Source organism: Hermetia illucens, chromosome 4, assembly GCF_905115235.1.
Source record: "Hermetia illucens chromosome 4, iHerIll2.2.curated.20191125, whole genome shotgun sequence".
Lineage (NCBI taxonomy): Eukaryota > Metazoa > Arthropoda > Insecta > Diptera > Stratiomyidae > Hermetia > Hermetia illucens.
Window position 1 is genome coordinate 102,214,152 of NC_051852.1, and position 27,644 is coordinate 102,241,795.

The 27,644-nt window shown below is 37.3% G+C and overlaps 1 protein-coding gene across 5 annotated transcripts in view; it reads left to right on the forward strand.

Annotated features, from left to right (window-relative positions):
• LOC119654374 (RNA polymerase II elongation factor Ell) overlaps positions 1 to 27,644 on the forward strand; it is a 224,997-nt gene that overhangs the window by 177,268 nt on the left and 20,085 nt on the right. For all 5 annotated transcript variants that reach the window (XM_038059727.1, XM_038059730.1, XM_038059732.1 and 2 more), the window contains exon 4: positions 9,628 to 9,833. In XM_038059727.1, coding sequence (XP_037915655.1) covers positions 9,628 to 9,833 — 206 coding nt within the window. The remainder of the gene's footprint in view (positions 1 to 9,627; positions 9,834 to 27,644) is intronic.

The following is a 27,644-nucleotide window of genomic DNA, read 5'->3' on the forward strand; positions in this document are numbered from 1 at the left end:
CAAGAAGTTCAAAGCCTCAGAAGGGGTGGATAAATGGAGGCAGAAAAGACAAGACTTTAAGAATAATAACTGCAGAAAAACCGAAATGTTATTTAGTTAGAACATTTGATAACGAATGGCTCGAGCGTCAGTGGCTTTCAAGCAAATTGTGTGTGTACCTTTCTAGAATATTCAGCGAGGTATAAAAGAGCCTAAGGTCCGCCCTCAGAGTGAGTCCAGCTGCTGAAGTTGAGCGGTGCGCGTCGGCTATGAGTAATTAAGTGTGATGTAAAACGTATCTATAAACGTTATAGGACGGGTTTTCGTTGAGCGCTACGCAATGCAGTGATATGAAATCACGCAAATACTGTGTGTCATTTGTACGAGTGTTGGGAATTACATGTGAGGATTCCTGTTAGGGAACTCTCGGATTTTCAAGTAAATGGGACTTTGGGAATCCCAGACTTTTACGTAAACCAGTCGAGAGTACGGAAGGCGCAATATCCAACTGAAAATGCTGAAGTTACTCACGTAATGTAACAGTAATGGTATAATAATAAAGCTAAAAATAGATTATTTATTTTGGTTCCAGCTTGATATATCTGCACTATTTCTTAACCTTAAAACAATATAGAATGAAACATCATTGAAATTAAAGATCTCTTTGCGAGAAAACCATTCAGACGGCATTCTCATGAGAGTGTACTATCGGAAATATATGTCGTTGTAAAATCCCTTGATAACTTTCCTCTCTTTTTCTGTTGGCGGAAATTTAGTGACTGAAGTATAGTAAGGACTATAATGGAGTATTTCCTTTCAATGATAAGAAACCTGACCAACCCATTTTGACAAGTTTCTCTTGGGGCCCAGAGAACTTAAAAAGGTGATAATCGCTTGGTACAAGGATTAGATTGCTGTGCTCCCGGTAGGGTTGTTGAAGATATGTGTTTCCTGGCACTGTCTCCATGGAGGACTGGTTGATTGCCTGCTTTGATGTGGTCAGTTTTGACATTAAATGTCAGAATTGTGTGATTGGCCAGGTGAAGGCAGCTTAGTGAATGATTACCTTGTAATTTCACCAAAAAAACATTAAAACCTGCTTGAAGGTTACTCTGGCTTGCTGATGATTTGGGCCAGCTCATCGCGAATGGATCCCGTTTTTTGGGCAGTTGCTCTCTTATGTCTCCTATTTTTTGTCGCTAGTTACCAATTCGCCTCAGAAATGTGTCGATTGTGTGTCGAATCGCAAATATTACAACACACAATTGTAATCACCAAGTATCGTTTTTCAACCACCATTTAGTATGACCTGATGCGGGCTGTTGACTGAAGAATTAGCCATTTTCCCATAGTTATGTCTATGTTCTAGCTGGAGAACGGTGAACTTTTATGCACTTTGCTCGTTATGTCCTTGCAGACGAATATATGGAATTGTGCCGCCCGATTTATTTGATGGGAATGTTGACTGTTTTCCTTAGGGTATGGTAACTGTGCGCCGTAGTGTAGCTTATAAGATCAAGATAAATTCTAGGATCATTGTGAGAAAGAGCAAAGAGGAACAATAATCTTGATTTAGATAGGTTAGCAAGACGTGACCTATCTAAATCAAGATTATTGTTCCTTAATGCTCTTTCTCACAATGATCCTAGAACTTATCTTAATGAATTTATGAAATTTGTCTGGGCACCAGACTAGACTGCGTGCATCTACTAAGGGGGAAGGTCTGCAGAGCTAGGCTTTTTCATCTGATCCATTTCGATTCTGATATTTATTGTAATAATGAAGCTAGGTTCTACATTTGGTAGTTATTCCGTACAAAAGTTGCATCAAATTATTCTGGAAGAAGATTGCGTCGGTAAAATTTTCTACATATGCAGTTAAAAGCTATAGATAAGTGCATGCTGTAGATTGGGAAATTATTGTTGAAAAATGTTTTGTTGATAATTCACAATCGCCTCATGCTTTTGTAATTATAAAAGCTATTCATCAGCTGAAGTTAAGGTTGTTCAACTCGGTACTTCATGGGGAGATAATATCTGAGAAATGTTCTTGCAACCAGACGAAAATGGAAATTTTGGAGAACTAAATAGGGTCTTAAATGACGATTTGTGATTAATAAACAGCGAAGGAGTTGGTCAATTTATATATCTTGAAAGTGTAGTTTCTGCCGACGGTGACACCGAACTTTGTCATCCGCTTTCGCTGCTTTGTTCAAAATCTGGAATTGTAGAACAAAGAACTTTGTGGGGTTGATGAGAAGAAGGAAATGGTGGTAGATGGGTACCAATTCTCAAGGAACGACGACAACTCGATTGCTGGCTTCGCCGTGCAGTGGAATTCAGTATTCCAAGATGGTTGGAAGTGGGTCGCCATAGAAACAGATGGCGCAGGACAGTGAAAATGACAATAATATGGTAAGAATAGGGAGTAGGAGTCTGCTTTGAGAGAAAATAATAGGTGGAGATAATTTAATGCACAATGCTTAAACATTTGGGAAAGCCAGAAGTCTAAAGTTGTTATCTCCGTTTTCTCTTGGGATAGTTTTTTTCCGATTTGCTCAATTATCTCGACTGATAAAGTCTCTGAACCTTTGCTTCATTCATAAGTTCTGAGCACAATAAAACAAACAGTTGCGACGGGCGAAGGTGAAATATTTTGACAATAATATGTACTTCTGACATAATTTTTTTTATCTTACATGACTAATGAAAATATTTTGCTTTATCATTCATTTCCTCCAAGTTTATCTTCTTTCGTGTTTTTTTGTCCGCCTGCGAATGGGCTAACTTTTTCTAATTCACAAAAGCACTTAAACCTTTGCAACAGCAAAAAATGGGTTTTATGAAGTATATAACAGAAACAAACACTTTCACTTCAAGAAAGACTTATACATATGAATGTGAAACTATTGTTGTAATATTTTGTCTTCTTTGTTGCTTCATTTTCATCTGTATTAAAAAAGATTAGTAAAATACTATATCGTCTATAAACATCTTTCTTTCTTTGGGAATGTTTTTTTCGAATCGCTGAAGACCCTTCCACTTTATTGTAATTAATTCAAGTCAATTATCTTTTCGTACAGAAAAGATAAATATCTGCTTCTTTAAAAATATAAAAGTTTTATCTGACTTTCTTTCGATAATATCTTCCAAGTCCATAAATCTTCCTTCTATTGACACCAAGTATATATGAATGCAAACCGGTCATTGTTTCTGAACATCATAAAAAATAATTATATGCACTCCAGCCAATATGAAGTCATAAATATTGTAAATTAGCTCGCGTTTCGCATATTAAATGCTGAGTAATTAATTTTCATAACAGTGACTCGTCGTTTCGGTTTGGAAATTTTCTAATGAGGATTTGTCCCATTGCACATATATACTTGCATAGGTACACAGTTATGCTTTGCGTATAATTCGGTATTCAATCAATTTCATTATGCAGATTCAAGTTAATCTAATTGAGCCCAGCTGGTTTTTGATGGTTTATTCAGCACTCAGACGCACAGTATGTGTGTAATATTCAACATTTTAGAAATAAGAAATTGTATTTCACTTAATTTATATGCAACCTTGTCCCAAAAATAGATGAATATTGCATACATTCAATTTGATTTTTGGATGTGGGGTATGTAGGCGCTATAGAATTACAGCACTGAAATTTGAGAGGAATCAGAACTGATTGATTTAAAATCAGTTTTCCGCTTTTGATTCTTGAAAGCTTTCCTAATTATTCAGGTGTTCTCCCTCTCCAGTTTATCTAACGTATTCAAATACCTCAACCCCATAGTTATCTTCTTTTTTGTTGCAGAATTATCAAATTTCCCCAAGTCATTAAATTAAAATCCATGCAAACTTAATTGAATTATAAAATTATTATGTATAATTAAATGTGCGCAGTTCGCTGAACTTTCTTCATAACTCAATAGAAACTGTTCATAAATTTTCTATTGGCACTGATGAAAAAAAATCAAATTTTTATCTCAAAAAGCCAAAAACCGCAAGCTAAAATTGTGTAAATAGAAAACTGTTATAAGTATATGCTAAGTAGGATTTTAGTACTTGTCTACTGATAACATTTTGCTTTAATTAAGAATTGTTTTTTAATCGGGGATTTATGTACACTTGGCAAGGCACTGTTGTCGAGATTGAACACGCGATGAAGTTGGAGGAATAGCTGGGATTATTTCGAAGGTTTTCATCCTGTAATCCCTGTTATCTAAGATTTTGATTTACGTAGCTATTTTCTTTGAAAATTATGTTAAATTATGAAATTGATGAAATAGGTAAGAATACGAAATTAAAAATATCAGGAAAATTTGTTAGCCGTATCAAGGATAATAGATTATATTCTTATAAGGGACCTACTTGTTCGTTGCTGCACCAGTGAGCTCAATTAGGTCTCAATGACTTGACCCTGCATTCTTGAATATTTCTGATGGCTTTCCTATTCTCCTAAGATACCTCCTAAGTCGTTTCCAATTGTTTTCTTGAGGTCCCTGTTTCTTTTTATATTTTAAACCTCGACGTATAAACACGCTAGTCCAATAGATAAACATAATTAATATTAGCAACAATTAGAGGGAGTAGTACCATCGATTTGGATCTGGAAAAATGTTCGATTGTCAGGTTGATCTGATTCATAAACCAAAAATAATAAAAAATAAGACCTTTTGGGGACTAACGGTCAATCAATTTTTTGTTCCTGCAATCGTCATTTGTGCCATAAGGGGCCTGACCTTTTGGTGGAAGAAAGTTTGATTTGTATCAGCGACCTGTTTTTTCAATTTCTATTTTGTCGAGTTGGTACTGATGTCCTATCTACGAGGAAACCACACTAAATATACTTTTGGGATTGCCTATCACCCAAAGGTTAGCAAGCCCTTTTTCTATGGTATTTACTTTTTACGAAAAAGATGAATTAATTCTGAGAGCCAATACAAGCATTCATTTTCTCTTATTTTACAGTTAGAAACTCAATAGATCCTTTCAATTTTCGTCAGTTCTTGAGATAGAATCGTCGCTTAGTTTGGCGCTGTCTTTAATGTTATTCGAAAAAACATAATTTTTGACTGATGACGAATAACTAAACTATTAACTTCTTAAAACGATATTCTTTAATATGAAAGCGTTAAGGGGGTTTTCCTATGTAGTGTTCGATATTTCCCCATTTTTTTTTGAATTTTTTTGTTGGTAATAAAAATAAATTAATAATAATATATCCAATTTTTTCAATCCCTTTATATGTTATTATGGGGCTCCTCTGGATTGCTGGTGGGTGGCACCTCTTAATTCAAATGTTTTCTTATCCTGTATGCTCGGCTCTATCGTCCGAACTAAGATTTTAACTTTAACTTACTAAATGTTACAATGGCGGAGTTTTAAAGAAAAATCGCGTCTTTTTTTCATTGATCCTGAAAATAAATAATAATAAGTGTAAAAATTTCAGTTCGATGAGTTCAACGGAATTTTAATTGGGTTTCCCACTCATTGAAAAAAATGTCTTTTCGAACATAATGGTTTTAAAATTTTCGTTTTGTATGCAAGTCAACATGGCACGGCATGCTTTTCTATTTGCTGTAGCTTACTAAATATTTTGAATTAAGGTCTAAAATTTCTGCAATATACTCCCAACATATTCTACTTTCAAAATATGTCTCAACAAATTGATTTCTGAAAATGGTCACATTGGAAAACTCCTTTAAGATGTTCTTAACGCCGGGACATGTCGATGGTGTGTCAAACTTTTGCATTGAATTCCATCAACATTTTTTCAGTGCCTTTTAATGAATGACTTAACCGATTCAAATGCGGCAATGCTTGTCCTATTTGTAATCTTTGTTTTGGAATTGAGAGAGTTTCTCCCATTTTTTTAGTCCACGGACCTTCATTTTTGGGTTAAGTATTCAATTTAAAAAAAAAAATACAGATGATTTACAGGTTTGTCCAGGGTTGATACAACTCATCAGACGTTACCTCATCTTCGCTCTGGAAGTAGTGCGACTAAAAGTGGTTACTTGGCATTATTCGCTCCCCTGAGGATGAAGTTTGGTTATAAGTCGATGGGGGTGGATAGCGGACTCGGGACACCATTGTCCGTCATATAGAGAGAACTTTGCTGCTATTCATTATTTTCATCATACAAAATTCTGATGAAAATTATTGAAAAAAGTAGTTTCTGGGTAGAACTAGGCGGTCTATAATTCAATAACTTTTTTTCATAAAATTGATGCTTGAGAAATGCTAGAAATTTGAAAGCGATGTGCGCTAGATCTCAATAAATTTCGAGCGAACTTATTTTTCTCAAATTTCATTGAAAGTGGTACGAGTGACAGAACTGGCCATAGACAAGAGAGAATTCCAGGTCATGATCCAAGGAAAGTCGGCACGGAGCTTCAACATAAGCTTGTGTCTTAAGCAAGGAAACGCTATCACGCTCTTCAATATAGCTCTGGAGTATGTGATACGAAGAATTCCCATGGACACAAAGAGGTACTACTAGTAAAATTAACACGTGGATGATATTAAGATCATTCCAGGCTCAACTTTTCTAGATTTGGAGTCTGCAGCAAAGGAAATTATTTGGAGTCTGCAGCAAAGGAAATTAGACTAAGGGTCGCCGAGACTAAAACAAAATTGATGACTCGAACATGAAAATCAACGCCAAACATGACAATAAGCTAATAAAACTCATAAGTACGGACAATTTAATATATCTTGATGTATATCTGGAGAAAGAAGGCGAGAAGGACGATAAAATTCGGAGGCAAATAAGAGTTTTTATTCGGTTCTTCCAATTTTTTAAAAAAAACGTGTCTTATGTGGCATATTTGGTCTTATGCGAGCGGGAGAAATCAGACCTGAAAATCAGGTACAACGTGGAAATGTACCAAATCTTTGACGATCGAGCTGTATCCATTCTAGTTAAACTACACAAAATGGGCTGGGTAAACCATATGGACCGCGCAGGAATCCGCAAGCGCACTTCAAAGAGCGAAGACACACTATCGCAAGAAAAACCGCGAACAAGATGAAGCGACAGGATATACGACTACAACAGCACATCGTTAGGATTTGGCAATTTGAGGACACACTGCCGAGATTTTTGGAGGCAAAGTATTCTGGATGCAAGACTGCGCATATTATTGATGATTATTGTAACAATTATGAATTGCCGTGATAAAACGCATTTTCCAATATTGTTATAATTAAATTTTTGCGGTGCTGCTGACGCGTTGAACGATTGATCATAAATAATTGGGAACGTCTGCAACTTCTAGTAATTTCCAACTGTTTTTAAGGTTTTGTGTAAACATAAAACCTTATTAAAATCGGTTTACTGTCTGTCTGTCCCTCTGTCTGTCTGTCTGTCCGTCTGTCTGTCTCTTTGTCTGTCTGTCTGTCCGTCACACGCATTTTTCTTGGAGACGGTTATAGCGATTGGCACCAAATTTGGTAGAAAGGTGGGAACTGTGAACGCTCATGCATGTAGTGAGTTACATCCTCTTACGTCGAATTTAAGGGGGGGTCCCCATTCATCAAATATAGTCATGTGGGATATCAAATTAAAGGTCTCGGTTAGTACTTTTCGAAGTCGGTCTTAGTTTTGACATTTGTTGAAAAGGTGGAGAGTGCGGGGGGTTGAAAGTGGTCATTTCTTTAACGAACCCATTCTCAGAAACTACCAAACCGAAAAATCTGAAAAAAATCAGGAGGCTGCCACTATATGGTGCCTAGGCTTCGAAATACCCTCCATACCAATACCTGTTAAAATAAAGTTAATAATAGTACATTACTAGAATTTTTAGTAATTGACAGAAAAACCCCCCTTAAGTTCACTCTAGAATTTTGCAGCAATGTAGGCTACAGTATAGAGCATGATCCTGCCAAATTCGGTGAAAATCTCACTATTACTGACAAAGTTATGCTAGGTCAAAACTGTCGCTTCTCTGCAAATTCAAGACTATTATGTAAATATTACTTGAAAGTGGAAATTTTCACATAATATATGCATATTTTACGTGCTACATGCTAATGAGACAAATACACACTCAAATCTCTTTATAAAAGAAATACACAAAACCTTTTATACCAAGCGCTGAGCTTCCGGTTTCCCGACTTGTTTCTCCTAATTTGATTTTCTATCTTTAACTTGATTTTAGCAAAGTTTTTGCTTTTCCTTATTCCGCCTCTTATCTCTAAATTAGCTTCAAAATTGATTAAAATCGGATCACTTTCATTGTATTCTTAACAGTTCATTTTTCGAGGACTATTTTGAATGTTTGGGTATTTCCATTTTTGAAGTCTCGTCTTCAAATGGAAACTAATGAGTTTAGTTCCTTTTAGCAATATATTTCTTCTGTGCTGTGACTCAATGATGAAATGCGCTATGAAGTTGCTTCACACGTCAGTGCAACTTGACGTTCCACAACTGGCGTTCTTTTTAATTGCCGCAACAACGAATGTCTCGAATCTAAAATCTAGTACAGTGTCGGAGTGGCTAACTACTAACGTCTATGAACGCTGCCTCGCGATAACATGCTATGATCAATTCCCAATTCCACTCATCATGGAAGATTTCGAGAGAGGTGTCTTCGATGGTCACGTATTACAGTTCTCGCTGACAAAACTTTCTAGTAGAGATGGGTAGATGATACATGTAATATCACAAAAGTGATATCACCTTGAAGTGTAATATCACATTAGCGTCACCAAGTGTAATCTAAACATTACCAAACCTTACAATATCACCAAACATGAAAACATTACCACATCACCTAACATTCTCGATGTCGACGCCGAGTATGATTGCCTGTTCTTTTGGCTGGCTTTGGTCTGGAGAATGATTTCAGGTGCATGTGAATATGGGGATGCAGATTCTTGGCTTTAAGTAATTAATATGTAATGTTTATGGGATGGAATGAAAGTCGGCTGCGTGTGTATATGGTCTGCAAAACATTTCCTAGTACGAGCTAAGGGGACTATCGAGTGCTGACGCTGACAATGGGTCGCAAATCTGTTGAATTTGATGATTTCGACTTGTGCGTGATAGATTCAAAAGTGTGTCTATTACGCACAAAATCCAAGCAAAGGAAACTCCTAAGTGAAGTAATGTTCGTTCTCAAAAATAATGATTTTCTGTTCTTTGCATGTGGAAATATTGTACTACCTAATATCTTATATTATTATGGGATCTTCGGTTTTTTTCTTTTATTGCATGAAAGGTACATTTATTCTTCATTGATATCTGTTTGATGCTGTCGTACATTTTACTTTATCAACGTGTTATGATAAATAGAAATGATCAGACCCTTGCAGTATGTCAATTTCATGCCAAAACAAGTAAAAGCGGTTCATGCCATTACGTTGCAAGTAGTGTGTCTGAGGTAGCTCCTGATGAGCGCCCTATCTATGGAATTCAGTCAATTTTTTTGGTATGTTAGACTCCTAAGTGAATTACATAATTCATGTCAACCTGACAATGATAGAAATCCAGGATTGGAGATTACATGGGAATAGCTGAGACAATTAATGTTCTCTTAATATCAAACTTCTTTAAATCACTCCCTTAAGAATTTTAAATGTTTATTCAATTTTATTCTTGTTTCATCAACTAATAGTGTCTTTTATTTTTCTTCTTTTTTAGGTTATATCATTTCCTTCATCGGGACAACAGTTTAGATTTTCAATAGATGAAATAGAAGGCTCATTTGAATGTATAAAGCAAACCCAAAATCAATTAGAAGTTCAGGGATCATTGCCTTTTAAGTTACGAATACATGCAAACGATGATGTATATGAAACAACGAAACATCGAATGGCTGTGGCAGAAGAAAATCAAAAAAATAAATGGTAAGTAGATATTATTTTTGAAAAAGATGTAGGAAATTTTAAATTAGAAGTGAGAAGATTTCTAGAAAAGGTAGCTGAAATTTTGTAGGAATTGACGTTAAATTTTTATAGTAACGGAAAGTAGTTGAATTTTTATAGGAAGCCCAGTTGGATTTTTTTTGGAAAGGTAAATAAGAAAAAAGATACAAAATTCCAAGTAAGGGGAAACAATCAATGCATTAATGCCGATGTAAAAATTCTAGGCAAATATTAATGAAAGGGGGACAAAGATAGATTTCGTGAAAGATAAATTTCGAAAGTATCTAATTAAATGAAGAATTCTGCAAAACATCCATGCCCCGCAGCATTTAAGTCTACTTTACATCTTTTATTTAAACCCGGTTGACCTGAATGAATAATTCTATATAAATAAATTTTGTAGCATAAATCAGGGCTTATGAAATTTTTCTCCAGTTTTTATAAATAAATCATTGCAATAAAATAATATGCAAGGCCATAAATCAATAAAAGATACAATGTTGCTCTACTTGGCAACAGTTAAGAACATGATCTAGTTAAAAACATGTTATAATGATAATGCCGTTAAATTTGCAGAGTATTTATTTAGAAATAATATAACTGCAATGAACATTTCAGATATAATAGGAGGTCAAACGTGTTGCAACTAAGCTGTTGATAACCGAGTTTTTCGGTCTAGATTTATGAAATCAAACTTGTTTGGGTTTCGTAGGTTTTTTTTTTTGAATACCTCGATCAGAAACCTTCATTAAATTCATTGCAGAAATTCAATTTTCCATTGAATCGGTGGAGCTGAAATGTTTTTGATACATTTTACATAATATTTTGCAGATTATCTACTTAGTGTCCTTTTATTAGAATTTGCTTTACCAATTTAATTCTACATGTCTAGTCATGGAGCTGGAAAGCTGGAAACAATGGATTATGCATGATAGAACCAAAGTAAACGATTAATGAAGTTAGGGTATGCTTTGCTTCCTTTAGTTTTTGTAGAATCTGAAAAACTATCGCTGCGGTCAAAAGAGAACTGCATCTTATAGTTGAAAAATTACAACTATATTTATAACGGTTTCTGAAAAAAAATTCCAACTTTTCAAGAGAAGCGATTATAGGAAGAGTGTTCAATCTTGTGTAGGATTCAATAGAATTCATTATAGTAGGAAAAAGTACCTGTCATAATTTTGCACAAACTGTAACCAACTAGGGGATCGATGTGATTTGTGATAATTTGTTTATGTAGAGGAATTCGTTTGTTGAAAACAACTATGAAGTTGTAGTTGTTATAGACCCTTATGTGACGCGTAGTGTTTCAAACATACCTCCGATTTCCAAGTTGTTTGCACTCTTCTGCACCACATAGCTTTGCAATGCCCCATTCGCCATCTTGGAGTAATGGCTTTCATTGTATGGTACAACCAGGAATAGAGTTATCATCCTTTCTAAATGTGTACTATCAATAGTATACTTCAAAAAACAATTATTACACTGACGGAACTAGATTAATCGGAGGACCGTTTCTGGTAATGTTGGGATGGGCCGAGAGATATTGTGATGCTCAAGAGACTGATGTCGGCGTTGCAAATTAATTGGCAGCTGAATAGTGAACACATGAGTTACTGAGCATTGGTGTGTTCCCGAACCTAATCTCGAACTAAACAACGACGGTGTTGATATTATAAGTGAACCGTTAACCTTTGCCAGATACGCTGGCTTCAAACTCTTGATGGAGATCTTGGTGGAATTTGTTTTTAATGTCTTCTGGCCTTTGAACGTTAACAGCATAGAGCATAGCGATGCTATTTGTGGTAGTTGTGAGTAGTTCCTCGAGAAGTGGATTGAATGATTGTCTAACATCACTAGTGATATCTCCAAAGATGTCGAATTCGATAAAAGATCTTGTAGCCTGTAATCCTTGGCTTGATCGTTCGCTAGAAATTTAGCATCAATATTCTATGACAGGAAAATTGGGACAAAGTACATTATTGGAATGTTTTTGTGGCTTTGGTTGACCACATAATATCCTTATTTTTGGATCCGCATGGTGGTAATACTTTGGGGTCGGTTGGAACTTTCGTAGACCTCAAACAACCGTAGGGCGTTTATCGTTTCTAATCGCCTTTACCCATGAAGCGGGCATGCGATATCGAATTGATTGATCGTTTAGTCAACATATTCAACTTCTTAATTACTAAAAAAGCGCTTTACTTATTGACGACAACGTATAATTTTTCAATTTTTGAACAGCAATCGAGAGTTTGCATATACTGTTTAACGTTTTCTGACACTACAACAATTTAATCGATATAGCAAACCTAAAAGTTTAGCCCTGGCAGTACGCTTATAAAACTTAGAAATAACTAGATAGCCTGCTGGAGACCGACTGTGATAATGATAAATTCAAAAAGACCGAATGACATGACCACGGCTTTATTTGGAATGTCCGATTTCGCAGTTTGAGTTTAACAATACGTTTTCAACCGATTAATTTGTAATGCCCTCAAATTGACGGGGGGTAATGTCTTGGAGGCGTGGCATCGGGCCTCGGTCGGGCTTTGTCCATATATCTTCGCGAGAATCCCTTTTTCATAATGCATTTGAATTTGACTGTGACAGTGGCTAAATTCTACGGACAAGGTCTCGCGGCTCCTCACATATACTCGATGTCATGATAAACTTCACTTTTCTCTCCCATTTGAGTAATCGGATTCAAAACGTCCGGAAATTATGGTAGCAGACTATGATAACAGGAGACACTTCCGACTGGTAATATTTCTGAATAGTTGACGGCACTTAAAAATCCTGTTAAAATGCTTTTGGTTTCAGGATCTAGTATGAAGCGTACTTATTAAATCGTAGTGATTAAGTAGATCGAAAACGGCGACACGAAATTGCCAAATGAACATGCAGCGGAAGCCTAAGTTGAGTGTCGGAGTTTTTGGGCCGTATATGTTAATGATGATGCCATTAGCGACGAAATAATACTGGTTTGCTATTGTGTTTTCGAGGAACAGCAGGTACGTCCGCGTCAGTATCGCTGAGCGAATTTAAATCCGTAGTTCGTTAATGGTCGAATTTGGCAGTATCGGAACTAGTTTTTTTTTGTGGTTGGTCTGCCTGCCATGAGCATAAATCACGGCACCGACACGATTGGTTCCGAATGTATTATGCGCCAGTGCCGCTAAATCCGCAGGAAGGTCGAAGATATAAAGTTGGCTGGCTGAGTGGTATTAGATTCTTTGCGATGTGAGAACTGGATGAGCGATGTTAGCTCTTGCGCCGAAGTATATCGATTGACCTCTCAATGTATGCCAATTCTTTCTTAATATCGTCTGGTGGATATAGAGCAAAACTGGTGCATTTGCATTATCCGATCTGTCATTTCTGAAAATTTTCATCTACGTTTGAGCATGGAAGGTTTTTGGTCCCCCACTTTGGGATCGACTTACAACTTTTCATTTTCCGTGTTTTCCGACCCGGCACAAGCATTTATAATTTATGTCTTGAAAACATCATTTTACTTTCAGTAAGGGGTGATCCAACTATGTCGGCCACTTCTGCCTACATTTCAGATTCCAATTCAATGATGACTTTGTCGAATGTTTGAAATTGGGACTCCTGTCGGGCGAATCTATTTGCCGGCCTTTTCTCTGGAACTTTCGTGTTTTATGTTATATGTCACAATTGCGCCTACTTCCGTTGATTCATCCGTCTCAATGGTTGACATAAGCGTCATCATCTTTTCGGTATCAGGTCGTGTTTACCAGTTTGTTGTGCATAAGGACAACCATGACAACAATTCATTCAACGAAAACAAGTGCAGCTTCCTACCAATATGCAAGTCATTTGTTGGTCAAGTATTCTAACTAAACATTCGCCCTTCCTTTGCCTAATTGTTTCGTCTGCCGTGAATTTGAACACGCATCATACATGATTTTCTCAAATAGAGCAATACTATAATAATATGACCGAGCAACATCCAAACATCACACCACTTAACATCAAAATCCCGTGGAGAAATGATGATGATATTACTTTTGTGATAAGTAATTTTCTCTAACGTCCGTGCTGATGTGAATGCACATTACAAGACATAATCAAACATCACCGAACAATAGTGTAATGGTATTGGATACATGTCTCCGTTCTTCCTAGTTCAAATGGCGGGGGCGGGTGTCGAATATCGCTTATTGACCTTTGTGTGATTCCTTGTTCTCTTGGCTCATTTTGGTCTGCAAAAATGGTATCAGGTTTGTCTGTGATTATTTTAAACAATGGACTCTTTCCAAAGTCTGACAAAGCAAGGGAAATGCAGTGATTAATAAAGTTTGTTTGCACAATATTTGTTTGCCAGAAGTGACCTTCGTTTGATAATAGTTAAAAAGAAAAGAAATGTGGGTTGAAAATTAAATCATGTTTCATTCCTAGAATAGCCACAATATTTTAGGAGCTTTCTGGCGAAATGAATTAGATTGTGAAGGACTAAAACATATTTATGTCTCGGTGTTTACGAGGCAAATATTATCTCAAAGGTTCACTACATGTGTTTCTATTTCAAATGTCCCAACTCCAAACTATGCAAAAGTAATTTTGTACAGTCTAAACCAACGAATAGGAAGGGTTGAATAAAATATAATGAATATTTCCTAAATTTTTTTCCGATTAAAAATGTTAGACTAATTTTGACGCGTCTATGCGTTCTATGCTGATCAATCTTTCTTCTTGTGATATATTTACATTTTGAAAGATATAGTAAAGTTTAATATTCGTAGGACGTATAACGGCTGCAATCAAATCAAATCCTGACCATTTGGAGCTATTGTGCTACTAAATTCCATAGAATTCCTGCATAACTTCAAAGAAAAATATTCCGAATTCATTGAAGAGCTGAAATTCCCTCACAACACCATAAATCAAAGTATCATATTCTTATCGTTCATTCATTATAATTATTAAGATAACGGCAATCTTCATTTGAACAATGAGATTCATTAACCTACAAAAATCATTGAAACGTAATCTTTTTTGTTCGTTTATCTTAAAAAAAGAGAACCCGTTTATCGTTTTAATTTCATCCATGTCAAGGACTCGTATCTTTTTGAGATTTGTAACCAGGTGAAGATGATTTTCAACATCCAAAGTAAATAAACTGAAACCTTAAAATTTTTTTATCTTTTCATAGAACAATGAGAATGGAGTAGTGCACACAAGGCACATTTCCAGCTGGAAACAATCATGCATTAAGTCGATTATCTGCCAAAGGCTACTGCAGTGAATATAAAACCCGGTTTATCGCTTTTTCCCACTAACTAGTGAATATGTAAACATCAAAAGCTTATCTGAGTTTGCGGTATCTGCGTTGTTGCTGTACTGGGCCAACATGTAATTGTATCACGAATACAACAGGGTCTAAAAATCTTTCAATCAGTCAATCTCGTGTATGACTGAATATTTAAAAATTGAAAAAATTAAAATTTTAATTGAATTTCTGTACTGAATTTCGTGCTAATGGTTATGGGTTTTTTTCATTTAGAGGGAGTCGACCTGCGAAACAATGGTTTCATAGAATAGACAGCAAAGTAGAATCAGAAAATACCACAGGAATACATTCGTAAATAGTGATAATGATAAAACAGCGACGTGATATGAGTGTTTTTGCGGTTGTTTTCTCACTTGGAGTTTTCCTTTCATTATTTCCCTCTCTAATAATATAAACTTCAAATGATTGTCCAATGTGGTAATGGGATGTCTTTGATAAGAGTCGAGGAAAGCACATCACGACCATTAGACCGTATACAAAAAATACTTCTGAGAATTAGGAAATTCCCTAAGTGTGGTCTGAACGAACTAATGGCTCGTAGCAGTAATTTCAGCAAGAAAAAGATTCCATGCTGTTTCTTTTATTGTTGTTCCAGCCAGTGAACATAATTTCTCGCCCGTTGTAGCTCGTCTTTTTCCTACTTTCAACGAAATTGTTTGAAGAAATGAGAAATTTCGTTAATTTGAAGAAATCTGTGTATAATTACTGAATCGGTAAACAGTTTGAAGCTGAGCATTTGATTAGCATTTCGTTTCGGTATTTCATTCATTTGTAAGTCGCGGGACTATGTATAGTCAGTCACAGAAAAAATGACTCACACTTTGCATGCTTATCGAAATGCTGTTTTTTGATCTTCTGATTTCATGAGAAAAAACTGGTGAGCAGTAGTAATGGTGGCTATTCTTCTAAAACTGTAACGCTTAAAAAACATATCACTATCTTGAAGACTAGATGATGAAAATTCGAGTGGAGGGCATGAGAATGAGTTCACAAACTTGAAGACTCATTTCGGGAGCTTACTTAGCAATATTGGAGAAATGAGGAAAATATGAAAAATTCAAACAAATAATGTAAGCATTCGATTAGATAAACCTTAGACCTGATATCATATCCTTAGTTTTTGGGTTTTGTATGGACTCGTTTCTTTGGCCAGGTCAGAATTGTTCATTCCTTTGTGGAGTGAAGAACTTCCAAACAATATCTTTCACAGTTAATGTTGTGCAGGTAATAAGCTTACAACAGCGGGACAACATAAAAGCGAACACAAACATCCATGACGGACTTGGATTCGAACCTGTGGCAATGAGATCGAAGGCTACAGTTCAGCCAACTCAACCATTACGTTGGTCGCGTTTGTTGTTATTAACAATTTACGAAATGAAAATTTCAAATTTTTAAGTATTTCAAATTATTATTAGATTAATGTCTGCATTAAAGACTCTGATGCATTCAGTATTTTTTTGTGACTGACTGTAAACTTGAAGAAATCGGCTGTTGAAATTTAACCTGAAAGCCTGAAATAATTGATTGATATTTTATAACCGCGTTATGATCAGTTTAATTGCAAAACTAGGTTTACTGAACTGGGATTCGCATTTTTAAAAAAGTGTTTAATTGCTCTAGTAAATTTTGTAGTTTGGGTCCACCGATGAGATGGGATTGCTCTCGATAGTCCATTAAACGTTTAGTAGACCATATTGACTTTCGAAGATAAGACATCAATTAATTGTTTTCTGATCAGCTACTAATTAAGAAAGACTCAGGCTTTCTTCGATAACAATTTAGTGCACTCCACACTCTCCTAACAATCCCTAAAATAGTCTCCAAAAGTCGCCGTGATACAGGACTGCAGGCGAGACATCTTAGCTTCAGGGAAAGTCCTGCGGAGTAATGACGCACATTGACAAGTATCGATTGTGATGGCTGGCGTGCTATGTCCCGCCTGCAGTTTCCAGCAACCATATCACTCTTGAAAATACGATTTTTGAACTACTTAATACACTCTTAAATATTAAGACAAAACTATATATCATATGAGAAGTAATATGTTTTTCTTCGCCCTATGGAGAGGCATAGAAATGAATGGCTCTTTCTATGTACATTTATTGTCTGTTTGGTGTTGGTAATGGGGAGAAAAACTTACGATAGAACCTACGATTGGAACTTCTTAACAGCGAATGCAGCTGATGTCGAAGTGAATTATGATTCCTATTCCGACAAACATTTCAAACAAAGTTTTGAGCCATGATTACCAGTTCTATTTTAAGGCAACACTATGAAAGTACCTTGTGCTCAAGGTATGGGACAGCGAATCAATGCCTGACGATTGGCAACGAGGCATTATCTGTCTCATACATAAAAAGGGAGATAACACACAGTGCAGCAATTATAGAGGTATCACGTTGCTGAGTACCATCCATAAGATATTCTCCGCTATCTTGCTAGGCCGGATAGCACCATACGCCCAGAACATTATTGGCCCATACCAAAGAGACTTCACTCCAGGCAAATCAGCAAAAGATCGGATTTTCTTTCTGCGGCAAGCGATGGAAAAACTGTTGGAATATGGACAACAGTTGCACCATCTGTTCATCGATTTTAAAGCCGCCTATGATAGCATAGCCAGGGTAAAACTGTACACGGCCATGAGAGAATTCGGTATCCCGACAAAATTAATAAGACTGACTAGGCTGACCCTGACCAATGTGCGAGGCCAGATAAAAGCAGCAGGATCACTCTCAAGACCATTCGACATCAACAACGGTCTACGACAAAGGAATACCCTATCATGCGTCCTCTTTAACCTGGCCCTCGAGAAAGTGATCCATGACGCTGAGGTAAATGCAAGAGGTATGATCCTCTTTAAGTCCACCCAACTACTGGCCTATGCTGACGATATCGACATATGGGAAGAACCACCCGAGACGTACAAATTGCCTTCAACCAGATCGAGCATGCGGCCCGAGATCTTGGGCTGCACATCAATGGAGGCAAGACAAAATATATGGTGGCAACGTCAGCACCGAAGACGAAGACGAATCAACCAACAACATCAAACCGCACTAGTCAAGCAGGAAGAATAAGGATAGGAGAATACAACTTTGAGACCGTTGAAAATTTCTCCTATCTAGGGTTGAAAATCACAACCAATAACAGCTACGATAATGAAATCCGCGCACGGTTATTGTCAGCCAACAGAGCCTATTTCAGCTTACAAAAACTGTTCCGCTCGAAACGTCTCATCATAGGGTCAAAGCTCTTACTGTACAAGACTATGATCTTGCCAGTCTCATGTATTCCTCGGAAACTTGGGTTCTTAGCAAAAAAAATTGCGAACTCTTGGCCGCGTTCGAGAGAAGAATCCTCCGAAGAATTTTTGGCCCCCTACATGAGAATGGACGATTCCGTAGCCCACACAATGACAAAATCTATGAGCGATACCATGACCGTCCGGTTATGGATAAAATCCGGCTGAATAGGTTACGGTGGGCGGGTCACTTAATCCGTATGGATGAGGATGATCCCACCCGGAAAGTCTATAAGGGTAATATCTATGGTAGAAAAAGAAGACGAGGCAGACCCTGCCTAAGATGGAGCGATGGCGTAGGTCAGGACGCCAGAAAGCTTTTAGGGATATCGGATTGGTGGACCTCGGCACAAAATCGGGATTGGAGTTAATTATTAAGGCAGGCCTAGATCGGATACCGGTTGTTGCGCCGTTGATGATGATGATGAAAATAAAATAAAAATAAAATATTTTTTTTATCAATTTTGTCCTGGAGGTAGATAAGGATTCAACCAGATTTAAATTCATTCGGACGATGATGTGGAGAAGTTTTTTCATATTATTATCGCCCATTTTCATCATAGGGCACCTCACATCAATCAAATTTGAAGTATTTTTAGCAATGTATACATAATTTAACGATCCTTTTAAGATACGAAATGTATAGCACATTTGAACATATTAAGCACACAAGCAGGACTGCTTGCGATATGGGCGCACTCAAAACCACGGGGGTCAACCACAAATAACCGGACCGCTTTTGGCGATATTAGATTACGCCGTTTTAGCTGACCTAATGTTTTCTTCTTCTTTCTTCAGCTTTTGTCCTGTTCACATTCGGAATCGGCTCGTCTTGATCGGTTGCGCCATTTTGTTCTGCCAAAGGCACGACTTGGATGCAGTCGCGAGGCTTTCAAATTACCATCCAGTGTATCAAGCCACCCTTGTTTCGGCCTGCCTTTTGGTCGTTTCCCATCGACTTCGATGTTCAGATCAACCTTGGCAAGTGAGTTCTCGTTAACGTAGTAATTCGCAACCATACCATCGAAGACGCCCCACGCAATTTCTTCACGATCTGTACAACCCCGGATATGATGATCAAAACGTGTCACGCCACTAGTCCAACGCAACATCTCCGTGTCCGTTATCGTGACACGTCATTCTTTCTCTTTTATAGTCGGCTAACACTCAGAACTATAGAGGGCGGCAGGGCATACGACACTGTCGTAAATTTTGTACTAGAGACGTTCGATGCATTTATAACGAAATGGTCACCTAGTTAAACTAATATTTTAATGAAGCGGCCGATAAAGATTGGAAAAACCGTTCGTCGTAGTTCCAGCAGTTATTTATTTATTTAGACAGTAACTAACATTTATGATCGTTGCTAGTATTTGAACCTCATGTACGAGGGCAAAATGGCAAAGCTAGCCTCTCAACCACCTCGAATATCATACCATCTTGTATGACAGTGACTACCTTAGGTAGTACTGGTAGCAAGTAATAATGACATCAAATTTTAGTAGGGATTGAAGCATCCCCTTTCAGCAGTTATTGTCGAAGTTCGCGAAAGGTTATTACTGCGATTACTACCGTCAATTTTGACCAGATGTGCCAGAAATTAGTTTGGGAACAGCTTAAGTTGATTTCACAAAATATCTGGAAAAAAACCAATCTTTCAGACTTAATCGAAAAAGGTCTGACGCTCTCTTTCCCGTCCGGTATTTCTTCCCTCAAATATTTTTCATAGGATATTGAAATCATAGCTCCAAATTGCGTGGACAATTTGTTTAGTTCCCAGGGGCCATTTTAGGATGATCCACCTATTATTGAGTATCAATATCAATTTATTCGTATTGATGATAACTCGCTAGCTAAGAGCGGTGTGAACAATAATAAACAAGCTGATTTCATTTGATGAATGAGAGTAATCTGACGGCACGATGGTTTATCGTTTTCGAACCAATGGTCCTCCAATTCGAAAGCATGCTGTGCCGACTTAGTCTTCTCATCATATATAAGGTCGTCCCCGAGGTTGGTGACCTTGTGCATAATAATAAAAATAATAATTTTTATTGCAACAATCCAATTGGATCAGGGCCTTGAAGTGTGTTAGAGCACTTCATTCAAGACCGTAACGATACACTACAGGATAAGGATACCCCGTAGGAGGCAATGTAGTTAGCAGTGCGCTGGCCTGAGATTATTACCCTGATTTGATTCAGGTACTCATTCACAGCTGAGAAGAACTGGTATCCCACGTCAAATCACGATACAAATCCCACTGTAACCAATGAGATTTGAACCGCGACCTAAAAACTCAACTATCCGGACCTTGTTCATGCCCATAAAAAATGCAGATGTTGAGCTTTTTGTTTTGCCATGGGTTCCGACGCTTTTACTAGATAATGTTTTTCCAGCAAAATGTTCTCCATGGGCCAAAACACCATCGCGGTTTTTTTTCCTGCCTTAAAGTTTATACCATGAGAAAAAATGGAAAATTTTCGACGTTCAATGCAGCTCAAATGAGGCATTCATCAATATACACTTACTTCTTCCCTAGCGATTTAGAAAAGATATATCGATTTCTTGGTACTTCATTTCATCGCACGCTATTGCTATAGTTTGCGTATTTTGATCCCGGCAATTGAAGAGCTGGAGATCCTCTACACCAAATCTTCTGCTTCCCCTGTTATGGTGGCATAGAATATAAAGTTCTTTCCCTTGCTTGGCAGTTAACGCTCTAAATTGATGGAGATTTGAGGGGAATTTCATTTCCCTTTATATTGAGGACAAAGTAATACAACAGGCATTTATATTTCGCTTTTATAACTGTGTTTATGATTCTTTGGCCTTTTCACAAGTCAAGGTCTTCATCTAACTGACGGTGTTGATGGATAATTGTATTCTTGGATTATTGAGATATTTTCAAGGAAAAAAGTTCCGAGTGTCATGTCAAGTTTCTTTGAACGAATAGAGTAGAGGGCAGAACTGACAGTGAATAGGTCACCTATCAAGAAAGGATGGCGAATCGACCACCCATCCGGCCCGAAAAGTGTCGTCCCTTGAAGTCTTCTGAGCCAGAACATGACAGAATGTTCTATCAATGAATGAGAAGGGACAGGTGCCATAACCAATTTTTTGTGCATTAATTCCACTTTAATTGAGCCTTCAAACTACCATCTATCGTATTAAAATTACAGGCGATAGCTTATCGCGGTCTTATGAACTCTATAGGGAATTAATCCGAATAGCGCTTTTATTATGTCTGAAAGACCCGTCTCATCAGTTCACATCTTCCAACTTCGACTTGCTCGGCCTACACAAGGAATCTTTATGAGGTCGTCGATTTAGTTCATTCGTGAGGTACAAAAAACGGTGTAAAAGTAGCTCCGTGACCAATTGGAAGCTTTCTTCTTGGCAGGAATCCGCGAGCTTGTGGACCGCTAGAAGACCAAATGTATTGAAAAAGAAGAATCTATTGAAAAACGGTTGAAAAGTCTAGTCGACTTTTTGATTGTAAATAAATTGTTGAACAAAAAGTGTAGACAGGTTTTGAGGCAATTTCTTATAATCATATGATTCGTCAGGCGAATGGTGTGTTAAGGGCTCAAAGATCTCTTCTGCTAGCAACATATAATATAAATTATCAGTGAATGACCTTTGCTTGTCGGCTCATTCCCATAAGATACATCATCTCTTAGATTGTAGACTAGATCGCCTTCTTATTCTATTCATACTTTTCGCTTTTTTGTCAACAATTTATCAATATGTGCCAAATTTGGTAACTGTTTTAATTAGAAAATTATCCGAAAAGGCTGCCTAGCTGTCTATCCGTTATATGCCAGCTGATAGGCTAGACGAGATACATATGCCCCCATGGAAAATGCCATGACTCCGTCGCCACAAGTTTTTTTTAATAATTTTCAGCGTGTCATTGACACAGATATTTGCTGAACGCGATAGCGTGAATTCAATGGAAGCAAAGCCAAGCCGCGCACACCTATCACATTGGCTGGTTCTGTAATTCCACAAAATTTCATTATGATTTCAGAAAAAAAAAATTGTGATCGATTTTGCGAACTCCCGGGTCGCATAAAATTACGGCTTAGCGATATCGTAATTTATGCATGACGGAACATTTGAGTGTTAGTTTGTATGGAGTAGCCTGGGGGCTTAGTGGCTGCCAATGACCAATGGTTTCGCTAATTGGGAAGGAAAGATAAACGACTTCTGAAGACAGTTTCCTAGTTTAGTCTATTAATCTCTTAAGGAATCAATTGAATTTAGATTGAGCCCCAGGCGGGGTACATAAGGGTTTATAGAGGATTATCAGTGAGCTTTGAGTACTGGTTTGTGACATGATGGGTATCCATCCAAGTTTCAGTAAGAGTGTCTCCAATAAATTTCGCTGTCGGTATAATTAATTTTCTAGATAAAATCCTTTAATGGATTTTGGAATGCTGTACTACAATATATTCAAGAAATTCTTTCATTTATGGCTTTCTTATTCCAAAACTATCTTAGCCGTTCCTATCTTCTGGTAATTATGCAGAAATGCCGACCATCAATTCTACTTAGTTTGGTCTAAGGTTAATTAAACCGCGGGGTTTTTCCTCATCTTGGCAAGTCTATCGCACTAATTTCTCGCCATCATCGGGGCAATCTTATAATAAATTCCAGTTTTGTTGTGAGCATTTAGCCCAGAGTAATCTTTTGACTGGTAGCCATTCAAACTAGTTCATTCTTCTGTGGTTCAGTTATTTCGAATGCATTCTTACTACCCATAGGGGCACACTCTTTCAAGTTTTGAGCCCCGCAAGCCAATTCAAAGTACTGAGATTAGCCGAAGATCGATTCGCTAGAGAGGACTAGAGTTGGTTTGCACACTTGGACCCGTTTCACCTCAACGCCGATGATGATAGTGCCAAACTCAAATACATTGGCACAAACTCCAGTTTCGCTTCGGTGCGGTGTTATTGGTGAACGTTATATAAAATGATTCAACTTCCGAATAAAAAAAGGCATCAGCAAGGTTGTTACTCAACCAGTTGGTGGTTGCATTGATTCAAAAGTTAACTGTTCGGTGGGCAACTCGCTCACTCCATCTGTAATGATCGCTTTATTTCACCTTTGATTTCTGTTGCTGGTGGTGTTTTATCGATGAAAATCTCACAGCTATCGTGTTCGTTTCCATTTTTTCAGCACTTACACGCGCTCAACTCAGCACAATTTTCTTCTGCTCTTCTATGGATCTACCTTAACGACTTTCAATTTCAGCAACAATGAAGTATCTATCGTGCAGAGAAAGGCCATGCATGATATCTAGCCGCGAAACATTCCAATAAACCATACCTAAGTTGTCTGCATTCAATAATTTATATTTGGGACGCAAATGGGATTCGTATAATGATAATGAAGAAAAGTCGATTGAATTGCAGGGTAGTAATCAAATTTGAATATCAAAAAAAGATCGGTGAATGCCGGCCTTATCGTCTATCAATGGGGATCGGTATCGATAGCTGTGCAAAATTGAGATGATGCCTGGGGAGATTGAATTGTGTTGCATCCGTTTTTTTTCAGAAAATGAAACAGAAAATAAGAGTTGTCTTACCGTTTTTCTATTCGAAAGTCGGTTCATCAATCTTAAAAGCTTGAGGCTTGGCAACGCCGGTGTTCCATTGTGTGGACGTAATTTGCGACTATCTGCTCTTTTATAGTGATCGGAATTGCGGTAATGCATAATATATCAAATTATAATTAACATTTTAGTGTAATGTATACAAATTCAAGAAAATTGGAGCCATTGGAAAGCAGGAATTGGATTTGTTATAGACATGGAGAATGGATTGTATAATCACATTTTACATATTCAGACGACTATCGAGTTCATTGAATTTTATGGAGATTCATTGTATACAATCGCTTTCAATGTAATTTGATATCTCCATGATGATAAAATTTTGAAAAAAATTGTAAATCACAAAGAAAGTTCCAGACAATTGATGACAGATTGATAAAAAACAGTGCGTCAGACAACTTGAAGCTGGACATCTATCAAAAATGTTAAAGCGGACATACTCAGTAGGGGCTGCCCCGTTCCTCGAAAATGCTTTCAAATATGAGTTGAGAATTTCTAACACTTACTATTACTTCATGGATGACAATTTTTCAATAATTTCAATTTTTATCGCTTTATTTCGAAAGGAAACGGCTATTCGTCTTAACTGATATATGACAGTGCATCAGACCCTTCTACTCGGTTGTAACTATAGATGGGTTTGAAGCAAGGTCTGTTTGTCTACCGGTTTTAGAAATTTTCTCGAGTGACCCACTCCTTTCATTTCTTCATGTTGAGGTAGACCGTTCATGTTTTGAGTCCCTTGACGTGCCGGAGTTTGATAATTTGTCGGACATCAATTTGAAGTTAACTTCCTTTTTTCATATTATTGAAATCATGTGGCGCCAAAGATCCGAATTTTTTCGCAAATTCTACCGAGTGTAGATAAACAAGGATGATCTCACGGTGGCTGCTGATTTATTAGACCAAGTCAATATTCACTTGGTGACAGTCCTTTAAGAGTGTCGCAAGGCGCTCCTTGCCTAAACTTCAGCTAACTTCCTGCAGGTCACGTCATGTGGAAATAAATTTGTTGGTCCCCGGACGCATAAACCACATTCAATTTTTTAATCATCATTTTTAAGTTTGCTAAAGTATTTAACTCGTGGTTTTCTCCAGCAATTCTTCAGGTCCTATCGTTCTGTTGTGCTGATAAACATAGTCGTTTGCTCGACATTTTAACGATTTTGAAAGTTCTTCTTGCTTTTGACGTGTCTTAAATATCAGTTCTCTTCAATGCTTAAAGTTTCGGGCCTTTTCATTTCGCGCAAACCTTCCCTGTCTTCAACGTTAATATTATAACCTTGGAAGTGTGCAAGATTTCTTTGCCATTAACTGATTTCAATGATTATTGCAAAGAAGATCCCTCATTTGGAATGTTCGGAATGCCAACTGGAGTCATTTTTCCTTCAAATATTAAAAGCGAAATGCATAGTGGGACCACAAAGGCATAGATGACAATGAGAGGGTGGATGAATTTATAAGAAAGGGATTGCGAACATCATTTTTGGTGCCGAATTTTGCGGGAAACATGTCAGATTGTGGGCTCAAGCAGTTAGCCAATCGATGGAAAACTGACTTAAACAGTGGAAATTTTAAAACTAAGCAAGCTGGAAATAAGGGCATTAAGGCATGTCTAATAACCGGTCACTCTCCTCTGCGAAAACATTTTGACACGTTAGGTGAATATCTTTCTACAATAAAGAGGACGAAACAGCTTTGGTAACATATCACCTGGGGAACAAAACCCTGGAGAATAGTTCAATCAGGTACAAAAAGTGAATTATCTCCTTAGCTTGGCGTTTAGGACGGGACTAAACCAGCCTTCCCATAGATCTATATGACTAAATTCTCGGCAGGATATTTTAATTCAAACGTTTGGAGGCATTCATTTTTATGCCGGGGTTTTCCTAATAAAATTGAAGGAAACTGTATATTTCAGTTTCACAAAAGTTCACTTTTCACTTTTTTTCCATGAACTTTCGTTAAGAGAATATTTTTTTATGTTTTTTCACCGTGCCAGAGTTTGCCCACTGGCATTAAGCTCATAAAAGCTGCTCCTGTTGTTCCTCTTCTGCGTTCTTCGATGATTGTCAAAAGCGTCTCCCCTTTTCTTATGATCGAATTCCCTCTTTGTGGTTGAGAGTATTTTTGTAATTGCATGGTACAATCGGAACAAAGCAGCTTTGATCCTGGGATCATTAATTCGGGATGATTGTAGTCATTTTCTAGTATACAAAAATTTGACCCTATGTCATTCGGGGTAAATTTTAGGCAAGATTATACAAGTTGCAATGAAGGTTGCGCTAGGTATGGTATAGGAATTGAATTCATGGTATCCTCGATATAGTAAGTAGTGATGGAGCTCGTACTTACCTATAGAATATTAGAATGGTGGCCAAAGCTAGAGCTAGAGCAAACTGTCAAGAAACTGTTCTCATTTCAAAGACCCGTCCCCCTCTGCATTATGTGTGCCATGAAGAACACACCCTTGCTCCGGAGACGCTATTTCAAACGCTACCCTTGGACCTCGATGTAAAAAAGAGAGGCGAGATTTGCATATCTGTTATTTTAACTTAACTCAAATACTGCTTCGATTTGAAAGCTTAGGTAGTATTTAGATCATTGAAATGGCAACCATTTGGTGACCCAGGTATTGTAGGGTTAATGTTTAGGATACATGGAGTGAAACAGTAGTAAAACATGTCACAATCTCTGGGTTAACTTACCGCTGTTTTTTAGAAGGAGTTATATACAATAACTTATTTGGTAGGGAGAGTTTTTGGATTAAGTATGTGCGTCGGCATATTCACTCTCACAGACCAAATCTAAACTGATATGGAAATGCTATACATATATTAAAACCCTGGTTGTCGAAAACGGAGATAACATTGAAATGGATAGCAGAGTGTAAAGACATTCATGGTAGGGATAATGCGGTTAAACTGGCAAAAGAGGGATCCCGAACACTGTTTGTGGGATGGGGCTAGCTCTTGAAATTAACAGAGTCGGACCTCTGAGATCCATATGAAACTGCCAGTTTAATTGATTAGCTCATCGATGGGAGACATCATTAATATTGCATGATGGACTTCGGATTAAGACAGCCGAAACTGTGACACTAAGTAAATTGGGGATGAGCACTCTGATAGACCTAATAATTGGTCACTGTCTTCTATCAAAACTTCTGCACATGATGAGGATCCACAATGAAGTTCTAATATGCAGACTTTTCAATGGAAAGGACGGAACATCCCTTCATATCTTATAGGATTGTTCCGCTCCGATGGTGGAAACATACTATCTGCGGGATAATGAATTCTGAAGACGGTCTTGATTAGATACACTAAGCGAATTGGTTTCTTAGCCTCGCAACTAGGATGGGATGGATAGACTTTTCACATACTACTTTGATAGGACATTCAAGAAGTCCCGGTTTTTATATGAATGCAGTGCAGGATTCTTACAGTGAGCTATTGTAAAATCTCAAACTTAGATCACATAAGAACATTCAGGGAGTGAGAGATTCAATGTTGCGATCACCACCATCATCGATGCAGGATTAGTTCA